General features: G+C 46.6%; 1 protein-coding gene across 3 annotated transcripts in view; it reads right to left on the bottom strand.

The window, feature by feature from the left end:
• The window catches only part of ATXR2 (histone-lysine N-methyltransferase ATXR2), a 167,143-nt gene that overhangs the window by 31,965 nt on the left and 119,988 nt on the right, over positions 1-15,190 (bottom strand). For 2 of the 3 annotated variants that reach the window (XR_015189576.1, XM_086522852.1), the window contains exons 9-10: positions 1,455-1,503; positions 1,247-1,301 (exon numbers count right to left, since the gene is read on the bottom strand). Coding sequence is in view for 2 of the 3 variants with exons in the window: in XM_086522852.1 (XP_086378978.1) it covers positions 1,247-1,301; positions 1,455-1,503 (104 nt within the window). In the remaining variant the exon portion in view is untranslated. The remainder of the gene's footprint in view (positions 1-1,246; positions 1,302-1,454; positions 1,504-15,190) is intronic. The other variant, XM_086522853.1, reaches the window with a different exon arrangement.

Below are 15,190 nucleotides of genomic sequence, written 5' to 3'. Positions count from 1 at the left end.
GCTGTAATTACTGTTTTTGCGCAGGAAACAGGGGGTCTGTGCTATTGGAAACGAGTCGGAGCTTGGGAAACTATCCAGGGCAAGTTTTGGGGCCGTTATGCTGCTGAAATTTTGCCTGCACAGGTGCCATTTATCTGGATGCACATGAAAGTCTCAAGGACTTGGGTTTTGTAGCTTATTCCTCATTCCTGAAGGATAATAAAGAAATACCGAAAAGGGGCGCTAACCTTTGGGGCCTACAGGTTTCACTGTCTGCTTGGGAGCATGCTAGCTTCCTGGCCGTGCTTTTGTTTTGAAGTGTAATTCCAATCTCAGTTATAGGTTCCTTTTAAGTCATTGCTTTGTGTCGTAAAGTCCAAGTGTTAAAGATCGGGTGAAAGCTAAAGTCTACCGCCCCACGGGCCAGTTTCACTACCTCTGTTGCAAGGCTTGTTGGCTCCGTTGGCGACAAAGGAATTTGGATGGTGGGCTCGATGGGGTCGGTCGAGGGGACTTCATCTGAGTCCCTAAGAGACGGAGCAAGAGCTTCCATCTGTGTCTACTACTGCAAATGAAAGCAAAAAGAGATCGTTCCGCTGCTGGAGCGAATCGCGCCTGGCGAATTCGAGAAGCCGCTGGCGAAACCCGACGAGAAGAACTGAAGCCGGGGGTGACACGATGGAAGGAGAGAGAAGACGCTCTGCCTTGCCGGGGTGGGCTGCGAACGATGGCGATAAGAACAGGTGGGGCGTGGCAGCAGCAGCGAGAAGTTCCAGTTCACAGTAATTTTTATGCCAGGTTTAGAGCGATCCATTTCCACAAAGATGAAATGTGGAATTTTTCGTTAACCTCAAAAAGTGTCGTGCAGTAGTATAAGGTTTAAGTTAATCATCACATGTTCCTCCAGAATAGTTTTTCTTACAGAAGGCAAATGCCCACACAAGCAATGAGAATCAAAATATGTCTCTAGAAAAGCACCATACATTAGTCGTAATTATAGAACTGCTATGCTAATGGGAAGCTTGCCAAGATAGCATCCTTGTTTCATTCAAAATGTGGTGCAACCCTAGGGATAAACACAATTATTAATGCTCCACTCCATTCCAGAGGAGCCCAATTAGACACGTCTAAAACAAATCCGCACCACTCACGCCTTTATCTCATCGTATATTGTAACTCTTTCTGCCCTATATAGTAGACTTCAGGTAAATTTGAACGTTCCTTGAGGGTGACAATCCAAGCAAACTAAAAAAAATCGAGTACTTACAAATTATTCAGCTCAAACATGCCAATGATGTGTCCATATACCTGTAAAGAGAAAACTTGAAAGCTAACTTGTTAAGAAAAGGCTATAGCACTGTTAGACAAAACAACACTTCTTTCAACATCAAGACCTAGTATCTGTCCTATTATATTTAAAAATGGTAGAGAAGTGTGGTTTGCATAGAGTAAAATAGGACAAAATAACTGGATACGAGCAGCATACTCCGCATGGAAAATGGCACCTTTCAGCAGCTTAAGAGACTGCACAAAAGATTTAAACCTCTCTCTCTCTCTCTCTCTCTCTCTCTCTCTCTCTCACCCAAGGCCTTCTGTAGCAGCCTTGCAAGTAGGGCTCGTTTTGTAGGCCTTGAGACATGTTTCATCACACCAAGCTCCTTACACCTACAAAATGAAATAGTACATCTCTCCCTCTCTCGGCCACACCCCTTTCATGCTCTGTATGCCATCCACAATCTCTAAGACATATACATCATAGTGGAAACACTACAATGCCACTCTTACTTGTACATGGTTTTCTCTCATACGCCAATTCTCTTTGGTCTCTACAAGACTTTAAAATCTCTCTCTCTCTCTCTCTCTCTCTCTCTCTCTCTCTCTCTCTCTCTCTCTCTCTCTTCTTTTTTTTGGGAAAATTCTGAGGTCATCTCGGCCACCATTCGGCTTCGACAAAGTTCTGCGCAGGCCATTTTCGACTACGTGGTCTCGGCGGGTGCAGATCCGACTCTGCAAATTTGGGGTCTCGGCCTACAACAGCGGGTGCTGAGGATATCGGCACTCCCAGAGTGTTGATTTGTGGCTGTCTACACATCGAAGGACGGCTCACAGTTCTTGGAGGCGTGTCACATACGACACGGGCACATCTACACACAGACTGTAGGCGACATCCACTAGTTCATCAGGTAGCTTGTGTTTGCTGCTTGATACTCCAGATTTAATCTTGACATTGCAGGTACTTCCACATGGGATGTATTGTCAGAGATGATGGATGTCTGTTGAGGGTTTGCTGGCTGTGAATCACGTAGCAAACAACCGCCGCAGCGGTTACAGCATATAGTGGGAAATTTGTGGATGTATGACTTTGTGGGAAGTCTATGTATTGTCAGATTTATTGCAGCCTTTGTTGAGGATCGAGTGAGGTTTTATTGAGCTGGGGGATTCCTGAATGTTGAGATCCTTTCAGTGATACAGGTCTTGGAGCGATCCCTCGAGCACCCTTAGATAGGCAGCTAGGATGTATTTACTGTGAGTTAGACAGTTGGGATTGCATCTTTGCTTTACTGCCGTTGAGACATTGTCGCAGTCTATGCTTACAAGACAGTGACAGGACAGTGAGAGACAGTAGAGGTGGAGGACAGGTTTACCCACAGCTTACAGTGTTAGAGAGACAGTGGTTTTTTGAGCTGTTTTTGGTCTGTTTTTTGAGTACACCAGAGCCATTTTACAAAGGAGACTGCCGAAATTTATGCAGAATCTGAAGCTTTCTTGGTTCATTTGACAGGTTGATATTGGTTCAGAGGTCAGTTTACAGGGGAAACTCTGCCGAATTTTTTCCCAGGAAAGTAAACTACTGTAAAGCGTAGCTATGGCTGGATCACAGGACACTGCTCTTTACAATATCAAGAAGCTGGATGGAACCAATTTCCCATTGTGGAAGAAGCAAATTTGGCACGTGTTGGTACAAAAGAAGCAGATAAAACCTATAAAGCTCAAGGGGATAAAACCAGAAGATATGGACGAAGATGAATGGAGCGAAATGGATGCATTGGCACTTTCTACCATTATGCTGACTTTCGCAAAAAGCGTTTACTTCAATGTAGCAGACGAGATGTCGGCTTATGAAGCATGGACAAAGTTGAGTGATCTTTATGAGAAGCAGAGTGCAGCTTCACAGGTATACTGGCTTAAGAAGCTTGTTGACTTGAAGATGAAAGAAGGGACACCTATGTCCAATCATCTGAATGAATTTAACACCATCTACAGTCAGTTGTCAGCTCAAGGTGTCAAGTTTGATGAACCTGTTAGAGCTATGTTCCTGTTGATCACATTGCCGGAAAGTTGGGACACTTTTCGCACAGCTTTGAGTAATTCTGCACCTCCAGATGGTTTGACCATAGCAGGTGTAGAAGGCAATCTGCTTACTGAAGAAACCCGCAGAAAGACAATGGACAAAGGCAAAGGAACAGCCTTAGTTGTTAGGGGAAGGACCAAAGAAAAGGACAAAGGTGGAAAGAGGAATCGGTCTCGTAGCAAGTCTTGCAGTGCTAAAGGCAAGAGTGACATAGAATGCTACCATTGTGGCAAGAAGGGTCACATGAAAAGAGACTGCAGAGAATGGAAAGCAAAAAAAGGCAAAGAGAAAGCTGAAGACCATGGTGAGAAGAACAAGTCCTCAATGAAGATTCAAGAAATAAATGTGACAAACACTGTTGCAGAGGATGACAGTCTAGTGTCAGGAGACATCTACTTCTTGAAGAATACAATGGACTCGGCTCTTCTTACAGCATCTGATGGAAATGCACTGAGTGACTGGATTATAGACTCAGGGGCATCACTTCATGTGTCTCCAAACAAGGAGTGGTTTACCTCTTATGTGACCACTAAAGATCATGTTCGGCTAGGCAATGGGCAGACATGTGAGATCTTAGGTGTTGGAGATGTTCAATTGAAGTTTCAGAATGGCTCTTCTTTCACGCTGAAAAATGTGAGACATGTTCCCGCAATTACAAAGAGCTTGATCAGCACAGGTTTACTTGATGATGCTGGCTACGTCACCACTTTTGGACAGAACATGTGGAAGATATCCAAGGGTTCTATGACAGTAGCACATGGAGTAAAGTCTGGAGGACTTTACATGATTTATGTATCAAATGTCTCTAAAAATGTAATCAATGTAACCGAGCAGCCGAACGTTTCTTTGTGGCATAGCCGGTTAGGACATATGTCCAAGAAGGGAATGGAAATCTTGTCTCGTTCTGGTTATTTGCCTGGCTTTTCATTTAATGATTTTGAATTCCGTGAACATTATCTGTATGGTAAGCAAACACAGCAGCCACATAAGCATAGAAGCAATAGAAGAGATACACAGTTGGCACTTGTTCATAGTGATTTGTGTGGACCTATGCCTAGCCTATCTCTAGGGGGAGCTTCTTACTTTATGACATTTATAGATGATTACTCGAGGAAAGTATGGGTTTACTTTCTCAAGCACAAGGATGAAGCGTGTAGTGTTTTCAAAACGTTTGTGACACTTGTGGAGGATCAAAGTGGCAAGAAGCTTAAATGCTTACGCACTGACAATGGTGGAGAGTATGTTTCAAAGGCCTTTCAGGACTTTTGTGAGTCAAAAGTTATAAAACATGAACTTACTGCTCCTTACAATCCTCCTCAAAATGGTGTTGCTGAGAGGATGAATAGGACCGTACAAGAGAAGGTCAGAAGTATGTTGTCTAATGCACAGCCGCCAAATGAGTTTTGGGCTGAAACTGTATCAACAGCTGTTCATCTTATAAACAGATCTCCTAGCAAGGTTTTGCAGAAGGATTCAGTGCCAGAGATGGTATGGTCAGGCAAAATGCCCTCATACAAGCATCTCAGAATCTTTGGTTGTGAGGCATATACTCACGTTCCAAAGGAATTTAGGAACAAACTTGAGCCAAAGAGTAGAAAGTGCATCTTTCTAGGCTAAGGTAATTCTGGTGAGATGGGGTACAGACTTTGGGATCCTGAATCCAGAAAGGTTATCCGCAGCAATGATGTTCACTTTAACGAATCCAAATATCATTCTAAACCAGAGAGGGTTGAGGAGATTAGAAGAGTTGTCTTCCAAGAAGATGGACCTGCACGTGCAAGACAAAATGTCAGGGCTCAAGAGGAGCAAGGACAAGATAGATTGGAACCACAGGTTGTGGCTAAGCCTGAGCCACCTATTTTGCGTAGATATGGACGTATCACGCGACCTCCTGATCGGTTTGTTCCATCTATGAACTATGTCATGCTAACTGATTGCAATGAGCCTTCATGTTACAAGGAAGCACTGCAAATGAAGAACTCCGGGAATTGGCAATTGGCCATGCAGTCAGAGATGACAGCTCTGCATAAAAACCGGACATGGAAGCTAGTTAAATTACCACTGGGCAAAAAGGCTCTACCTTGTAAATGGGTTTATAGGTATAAGATCACCGCTCATGATAGTCAGCCAAAGTACAAAGCAAGGCTTGTTGCCAAGGGCTTTAAGCAAGAACAAGGCATTGACTTTGATGAAGTCTTCTCTCTAGTGGTCAAGATGACTACATTGAGATGCTTTCTTGCATTGGTTGCCATATTAGATTTGGTGTTGCACCAAATGGATGTCAAGACAGCGTTCTTGCATGGTGATTTAGATGTGGAAATTTACATGCAGCAGCCAGAAGGGTTTGTTGAGAAAGGCAAGGAAGATTTGGTATGCCAGTTGTTAAAGAGTCTTTATGGCTTAAAACAATCACCGAGGGCATGGTACCATAAGTTCCACAAGTTTATGCTTTCTCAAGGCTACAAACGTAGTGAGTTCGATCACTGTCTATATACAAAGAAGGCTAAAAATGGCAGTTGGCTAATCCTTATTTTGTATGTGGATGACATGTTAATTGCTGGGAAGCACTTGGAAGAAATTTCAGCTTTGAAGTCAAAGATGGAAAAATCGTTTGACATGAAAGACATGGGTGAGGCAAGTCATATACTTGGTATGCGCATTGAGAGAGAGATCAAAGAAGTAGATTTGGTTATCTCAAACAGAGTATATTGACAAGGTTTTGCAACGTTTCAATATGGAGAAGGGAAAGGCATTGAGTGTTCCACTGCCACCATATGTGAAACTTAGCAAACAAGATTGTCCTGTATCTGAGGAAGAACATGCTGAAATGGATAAGATTCCATATGCGTCTGCAGTGGGTAGTTTGATGTATGCAATGATTGCTACTCGCCCAGACATTGCATTTGCAGTGGTAGTTGTAAGTCGATACATGTCAAACCCAGGCAAGAAACATTGGGAGGCAATGAAAGGAATATTGAGATACCTGAAAGCTACAAAGAGTATGCGTATATGCTATGGGAGTCACGAGCTAAGTGTAAAGGGTTTTACAGATTCAGATTATGCAGGTGACTTAGACAACCGAAGGTCTACGTCAGGGTATGTCTTTACATTGGCTGGTAGAGCAGTATCATGGCGTTCTAGATTACTCAGTCTACTACAGAGGTTGAATATGTTGCAGCATCAGAGGCATGCAAAGAATCAATTTGGCTTAATCGACTAGTAACAGATTTGGAAATCAAAGAAGAGATGCCTGTGTTATATTGTGATAGTCAGAGTGCTATACAATTGGCTCGCAATCCAGCTTATCACTCAAAGACAAAGCATGTGGATGTGAAGTATCATTTCATCAGGGAAATGCTCGAGGATAAGCAAATTCAGCTTGTCAAAGTTCACACCACAGAAAATCCTGTTGATCTACTTACAAAAGGACTTCCCTCAGAGAGCTTTGCGCATTTTCGCAAGCAGTTAGGTGTAGGGTAGTACATCACTTCTCTACATCTCTTGTATATTAGCTTGTATAGTAGCTTCTCTCACACTTAAAGTACCACATTGAACTTAAAGTGGGAGGTTGTTGGGGTATAAAGCCCAATGTGGTCGCCCAGGTAAGTGGGCGGGGCCGCCAGGTATGTACACATATTCTTTTGTTAAAACCTAATAAGAACTCACTGTGCTCTAAACATTACAGTAGAGCGAGTTCGCCATATCGTCGTGCTCTTCTTCTCGCACTCTCTCTCGCGTTGCACTTCCACTCGTACTCCTTTAATATAATCCCCAGCGGATGCCAAAATAGCCTCTCACGTGGGGTGTACAAGCTGAATGTAAGGAGGAGAGCCACTATAGTGACTACTCGACTAGAACAATCTCATGGTGGTCGGTGTGAGGAGTGGAGGAGAAACCATTGAGGAGGGGCATAATGCCAAGTAATCTGACCACCTGTCGGTGTGAAGAAGAGTGGGGATCGAGCCCAACGCCGAAGGAAGGCAAATCGACGAGCCTCGGCTACTCGAGATGTACCTGAGGAAGAATCCCACTGCCAAATCAGGGTGTGAATGATGTCCAGCCAAATGGCAGTGAGGATATCCTGAAGGAGCTGTGGAGCCGCACTGAGAATGTGAAGACAACGAGCTCTCCAAACATTCCATAGTGTAATACTAGTGATGACTGAAGAAACTTCGTCACGTGTCAAAGAATCCCCCTGCCAAGCGATCTGTGGTAGCATAGCCAAAGTCCCTCGCCGATAACCAATCGAGGTAAGCATGAAGGCTGGATCTGTGGCTGAGCCCTCGTAGAAAAGATGCGGGCCGAGCATCGGCATCAACCATGAGACAGATCCCCAAGTGAGAAATCCATGCTGAACACATGTTCTGCTGAATAGAAAGCAAACTGCAAGCCACACTACATGGGAAGCTGAGCATGACCAAAGACGGTGGACAGGTGACTCAAGTAGTCGCAAAGAACAACGAGTACATAATGGATCATGACCCATAGTAGCGAGCCAACTCCCAACTGGAAGTCCCGCATGTGCAATCATCCACATGAAAAAGGAAATACGACGAGCCGCATGTAAATCCCAGATGGCGGACCAAAACTGCTGCAGATAGGCATGGGACGCGCTGGAAACCCAAATCTGAAGGAGCGATCGGAGGAAGGGTGAGAGGGTGGAGGTGGACAATGGGGCGTCCGTAAAGAGAAAACGATACCTTGAATGCCAAGTATGACCGTCCCTAGTGCCGAGTAGCGGAGTCACTGTGCAAAGAGCGGCCTGAAGAAGCATCTTCCAAGGTTCTTGGCCGGGAAAAAGACCCCGAACAATAAGCTTGGTAAGAAGTGCGCGGCTCTGTAACTCTGGATCAACAATGCCAAGGCCTCCCTCTGACCTAGGTCGAATGATCGTGGACCAGCGAACTCGAGCACGAGTATCAATAGTCCCATCTGTGCCACTCCATAAAAAGTTCCTCACTAGTCGGCGGAGCTGAGCTATCACACCGGAATGTAACATCCAACAAGAGGCCGTATACCAATACTGTAGCCAGAATGACCTGGTTGGCGACCAATGCACGGCCAGCCAACGACAGACGATGTGAAGACCAATGGCATAGCTTCCTGCAAATAGACTGTAGTACGGGTGCAAACTGCTCCTGTGAGGAAACATCAAATCCAACCTGAAAGCCCAGATATCTCCATGTCTGACCGGGCTGCAGCCATGTGAAACCATCAGCTACCCCCCAAGTAGGTATGTCATCACTGCCAACCAGTAACCCATAGGATTTATGCCAGTTAATGCGTGCACAACTGGCAATGCAAAAAACCTGTAGGGCCTCCCACATGGCGTCAAGAGCAGGTAGCAAATAGCGCAACATGAGCATAGTGTCATCAGCAAACTCCTGATCGATAAGGTCTGGAGCTGTAGGTACTGGCATGGTCAAGCCACGAAATGCATGACTCTGAGCACGAAGAAAGTCAGACATAGTCTATCCCACAAATAGATACAGATATGCTGCTAAAGGACATCCGTGACGGACAGATCGAGAAAACTCAAAACTGCGACTGACACGACCACCAATAGTAATAGCACTGCTGGCAGTTCTGAAGAGAGCGGAAATGCCTGAAATCCATCTCGAAGGGAAACCCATCCTAGCTAAAGATCCTTCGAGAAAGTCCCACTCAACACGATCGTATGCTTTCTCGAAGTCAAGGATGAAAAAAACGAGAGGTTCACAAGATGATCTGATCCACTCTACTGCCTCATAAAAAGTAAAGATATTATCCAGGATGCATCGATCCATGACAAAGCCTGTCTGAGAAGTATGAATAATATCTGGTAAGAACGGCCGCAAGCGATGGTTGATCAGTAACGCTAATATCTTATAGACCAAAGGGAGTAGGGTAATAGGTCTCCACTGTCGGAGCTGAGTGGTGTCACCCCCCTTCGGAATAAGAGATATGAGACCTGAACAAAGATCTGAATGCATATATCCTGATGCAAAGATGTCCTGACAACTGCGAAGCAGTGGTATATGCAACACATCCCAATATGTCAAAAAGAAGGCTCTAGTGAGGCCATCCTCTCCTGGACAGGAGGATGGATCAAGACTCTCTATAGCAGCATGGAGCTCTGTAAGTGTGAAGGGCGCCAACAAGATCTCTGCCATAGTGTCTGTACAACGATGTCGAGTGTGCTGCTAGATCTGCTCACGGGCAAGTAAAACCTCAGGCGTGTATACAGTAGCAGTGAACACTGTCTCAAAATAATCTGTAGACATATCAAGAATAACATCAGGATGCATATGTAGTGTCCCCTGAGCATCGCACAAACTCCGCAGGGTGGTGCCAGGAGGGCGTTCTTTATGCGCAGCGAAGAAGTCTTTATTCATTCGATCAGCTTTAGCTATCCAATGAGATATTGAAGCATGATGAGTGAACTCAGACCTAGCCTCCTGTACGCGACGAATCTCTTCTCTGAGCTCTGTTTGTCTAGCAGCGAGATAAGCATCCTGAGGCCACTCCTCAAGCAAGCGCTGAGTGGAACCAAGAGGGATGTGAAGATCAGACTCGCGTACTCTCAACTGACGATGAATAATAGCAGTCTGGTCACGGCAGTAAATACTAGACTGAGTAATGCAATGAGCAAGAAACTCTCCAGGGGGTCCACAATAAGAAGCATCCGTGGACCATAAGTCACGAATCTGCTGCTGCAATACTTGAGTGGTGAGAACATTGTCAGGGATGCAGGAGCCTCGTCTCTGTGCAGAGGATCTAGTGAAGGAGATAAACAATGAGGTGGGTAAATGATCTGAGAGGCTGGTCCCTCTCCATATAGTAGTAAATCCGCCTAGAGCTGCTGCCCAAGGGCCAATGTAAAAACGATCAAGTCGCTCTAATAATCTCCCCTGCTGTCTCTGAAACCCCCAAGAGTAATGAAGTGTAGCAGGGTGGTGACCAAAAGAGGGTATGTGCCAGGCGTCAACACCTTGAATAGCTAGAAGAAATCGATCCCAAGCTGGCTGCTCATCGGGAGGAATGGATGATAGAACGAGAGGTGTGATGGCTCGCCAATCAGAGTCGCTCTCAACGTTGTTGAAGTCACCTCCAACAACCCAAGAGTCAACAGCAGGTAGAACAGCAGCCAAGGAGGACCAAAAAGTAGCCCTTTCCCGAGGGGTAGTGGGTGCATAGACTGACGTAAAACCAATGACAGATTCCCGAATCCGAATAGAAACATAAACTGCTCTGCCGGCGACAAGTGTGCCGTGCTGCTGAACTGAGGCCAAGTAACGTGGCCCCACTGAGATGCAAACACCGCAACTCTGTCCATGAAGAGCAGGCTCCCAATAAGTGCGGGCACCCGAGGGCATGAGATTGCCAAAAGGAGTGGCAAGCTTATGCTCCTGTACTAGTAGTATATCCACAGTGCCCACTACATGAGTGTAAATCTCTGCGAAGTAAAAGCTTACGGAAACCTTTTACCCGAGAAGTCTGTAAACCATTAGCATTCCAAGAAACTACATGTAAATCCATAGACTGCATGAAAGAGTATGTATAGTATCTGACTAACTGCGCATCTTCTTGGAGGCAGCTGGATCATCCAAGGGGTGAGCTTCAGGCGGTAGGAAAGCAACCCGCAAGCCCTCTCTAAAATATGGTGTCTCATTGCACCAACTGCAGACCTCAGCTTGTTTACATTGCATTACCGATGCTGCAGCTTTGACACCCCAAATACGCATAGACATAGGAAGCACCACATCTAAGGATACATGAATGACCATAGGCAATGAATAGCAAGCATAAACATCACTCCACTCCATAGCACCAATCCATGAAGGGTAGTGAGGAGACAGAACATCGGGAGCGGAAGTAGACAACCATAAATGAAGTTGAGCCATAGTCTGGGCGTGCACAAAATGTAGAACCTGATCCTCGGACCATTCCTGAGCAGCGTGGAATGGAAGGAAAAAGGAATGGGTAGGCTGAGAGCGACTGCCAATTAAAGAGGGAACACAACCTTTCTTGTGATGCATAAGGTAGAGATGTACCCGCAATGGCCCTTCTGAGTCCCGGCACATCTCAGCCCGATGAGTGCCCAAGGAAAGAGGGCAAGAGCTGAGAAAACTGCGTGGGATGTAAGTATGAGTTGCTGAGGGAGGGGGAGGACCAGCAGGTGGAGGGGGGAGAGTAAGGGCAAGTGGCAGAGGAGGAGGAGGAGAGGTAGTAGCGGTGAATGATCCATCTGCATGGGAACAGGGACCTCGAGAAGAGGGGAAGGAGAGGGCGGGGGAACTGCAGGTGAAGGAGGAGCTGGTAGCAGAGGTAAGTGATCCTGTAGCGAAGAAGAAGAATGGCGAGGAGATGCAGGGGGTAAGGGGGTGGTGGAAACTTGAGAGGGAGCAGGAGAGGTAACACAGGGGTCTGGCTGTGTTGTTGGTTGCTGACGAGGACGGAAGGAATGATTACGACCCACTGTCTGCCATACTGCCTCAGTGGGAGCTGAAGCAGGGGGAGGAACAGGGAGGGTCGGAGCTCGAGGAACCCCTGTAGACTGCTGAGGTGCTTTACTAGTAGAAGGAGGAACCGGCTGTTGACGCTGACCACGTGGCTGAGCATGACTGCCACGAGCCGGCTGTTGTTGCCTACGATGGCGTGGCAGGGTGGGGCAATCTCGCGCCAAGTGTCCCATCTCATGACAGCGTAAGCACTGTCCTGGACGGGCAGTGACTACCATTCGGAGAGAGTAGTCGCGATCGCGCACAGCCACAGTAACTGTATCTGGTAATGAAGAATCCCCAAACACCAAGACCTGAATGCGAGGTGGGCCAGATGAGAAGATGCACAATCCTGGAACTACCGTGCCAAAATGGGCAACAATCATCTGAAGGAGATGTTCATCAATAAAATGGAGAGGCATATCCAAGAAGGAGAGCGTCAGAGGGAATCTGGGAATAAGGTGTCGACTGTCAAACTCCTCAGTGGAAAACTCGGGATACCACCTCGTCAAGTAAATCATCCTACGATCAGAGAGTATCGGAGAGCGAGCCAGGAGAGCTCAGGCAGTGGCGGGGTCTGAAAGACATACCCTGAAGATGCCCCTGCCAAGGAATATAAGCTTCGAGATCCGCCCCTCTGTAGTGCCCAATGCAGTCTGACACCAATCACGTATAGAAGATTGAGGAGGAGACTGTCCAATCATCCAGCCAACCAAGGCATGCTGAGCGAAGTGTTGTACTTTAGAGTCAATGCGTGTCAACAGGTCGCCAGTGCAGTCCACGCGACAGGCAAGTGGTGATGGAGCGCCGTGTGTAGCACTTGAGACCGGCAAAGCCGCCATGAAGAATGGGCGAGACTGGCAAACGGTAAAAGCAAGACTCGAATTGAAGCTGGGACTCTCTCTCTCTCTCTCTCTCTCTCTCTCTCTCTCTCTCTCATACAGGACATTAAGAAATGGTTCTCTAAATGGAATGTAGAAGCATATGTGGACATGCTTATTGAGGAGGGCAAGGAGGGAGAACATATGCTGAATTTTGAAATTGCATTACTAAATAGCCTCCACACCAAGTGGAAGACAACGCAACACCACTCCAAATTTGAATACTATTGCAAGCATGTACAAAGTATTGGGAAGGCTATAACACAAACCCAATGGAAGCCCAGGCCCACATACAAACACCCATGCCCCACATGGCACGAAGAGCCATCTCTTTGATGCGCACAAGGTCACATATGCTCAAAATAGAAACAGAGGGCTGGCTGAAAATTGATGCTTCTAAAAGGATATGCACATCATGTACAATGCAAGCTCCCGAAGATGAAGCACATGTGACATTGGAATGCCCAGAATACGCTCACATCCGGGCTAATTTTCAACCACTTCTAAGCGCTTGCTCTACCTTTGCGGACCTATTATCCAAGACAGACCCCTCCCCTACAGCTCTCGGAACATACCTCACCCGCATACTTGAGCATCAAAAGACACTCATAGGAACACAAAAAGAGAATAACACACACCACACCATACACCCTCGTGAGGGGAGACTATGTATCACTTTGAGGTCCCATGGACGTTAATACCAAATCAAATCAAATCTCTCTCTCTCTCTCTCTCTCTCTCTCTCTCTCTCTCTCTCTCTCTCTCTCTCTCTCTCTCTCTCTCTCTCTCTCTCTCTCTCTCTCTCTCTCTCTCTCTCTCTCTCTCTCTCAGGCAGTAGATATATGCGCGCAGAGGACAGTTAGGGTTTCGCACAGTTAGGGTTTGGGCAGTTAGGGTTTCGCACTGTAAGGGTTTCACGCAGGCAACAGCAGGGACGTGCAGACTGCGGGCGACAGTTGGGGCATGCAGATGCAGGGTCGCGCAGGCAGCTGTCGCGGCGTAGCAAGGCTGAGTAGCGCAGTTCGCGCGTAGGGCAGGTTCCTCTCTCTCTCTCTCTCTCTCTCTCTCTCTCTCTCTCTCTCTCTCTCTCTCTCTCTCTCTCTCTCTCTCTCTCTCTCTCTCTCTCTCTCTCTCTCTCTCTCTCTCTCTCTCTCTCTCTCTCTCTCTCTCTCTCTCTCTCTCTCTCTCTCTCTCTCTCTCTCTCTCTCTCTCTCTCTCTCTCTCTCTCTCTCTCTCTCTCTCTCTCCTTGTATTCAGGAATTCATAGTGGAGCCAGACCAGTGGGTGACAGCAGATCATGCTATTTTGACATTGTCCGTTTCATTTCAGTATACTACAGCCCAGACATCAGGAGGCAGGTCACATACCCGCTATACATTTACACCAGAGACTGACTCGGTTTATACACAGGAGATCTATAGCCGTCTATACACAACTAGTCCTGGTCTCTTAGTGGAGGAGTGCACACTTGAGACACTGCATGGTGCAGCATCAGAGGCATACCCACACACTCAGCCGGGTCGGAGGCGACATTCTGGGAGCATGCCTCTGAATAGTTGGTATGATGAGGAGTGTAGAGAGATGAGAGCCCAGCTCCAGAGAGATCTTCTTTTAGGAGTCATCACTTACAGACAGTCTCGGATTGCTTCCCGGCGCCTTGTGCGATGAAAGAAACGAGCTTATTTGGCCCAGATGGAGCGAGACTTGTATCAGGTGTTCTTGAATAGAGACTCAAGAGAGGCATGGCGATTCTTTCATGAGCACTCCCCTCCCCAAATGATTACTTCTCCTGATGTGTGGGGTTAGTAACCGACATCGTTATATACAGTTCCTGGACAAGACCCCCTTCCAGATCCTACAAAGCCATGCCCAGCTACCAGCACCTTCTTTACCATTGAGATGGTAAAGAGAGCCATTGACAAGATGAGGACCAGCGACCAGCAGGGCATATGATCATGATGGTCTAGTAGCAGAGCACTTTATACATGCTAGAGATATGCTGGTAGAGGTTCTTGCAGTGTTGTTCAATCGTGCCATGTGTGAGGGGTTACCTGAGACTTGGAGGTTGTCTACTATTGTGCGTATCTTCAAGGCAGGTGATCCTACAGAGCCTTGGAATTACCGCACTATTATGGTTGGGCACACATTGGCACGGTTGTATGCATCCATTCTTGAGCAACAATTGAGTAATTGGGCAATTGGGTGAGGGTGTACGAGCAAAGGGCCAGGCCGGTTTTAGGAGGGGTTTCTCCACTCTTTATCATATTCTGACACTCAAGCCATCATTGAGGAGGGCACGTCACATGGGAGACAGATTTATTGTAGCTTTGTGGATTTCCGCAAAGCATTTGACATGTTACCGAGAGCTCGATTGATGCACAGACTGTAGGAGATGGGGGACCGGGGTGCCCATAGTGTTGATTTGGGGGATTATGGCTCTATACAGATCACTGATGGGACATGTATGCACCCCGGAGGGGATATCTGATTTAGTTCAC

This window comes from Adiantum capillus-veneris, chromosome 11 (genome assembly GCF_014529385.1).
Source record: "Adiantum capillus-veneris isolate H3 chromosome 11, ASM1452938v2, whole genome shotgun sequence".
NCBI lineage: Eukaryota > Viridiplantae > Streptophyta > Polypodiopsida > Polypodiales > Pteridaceae > Adiantum > Adiantum capillus-veneris.
Note: the sequence above shows the minus strand (reverse complement) of the source record. Positions and strands in the feature narration are given on the sequence as shown.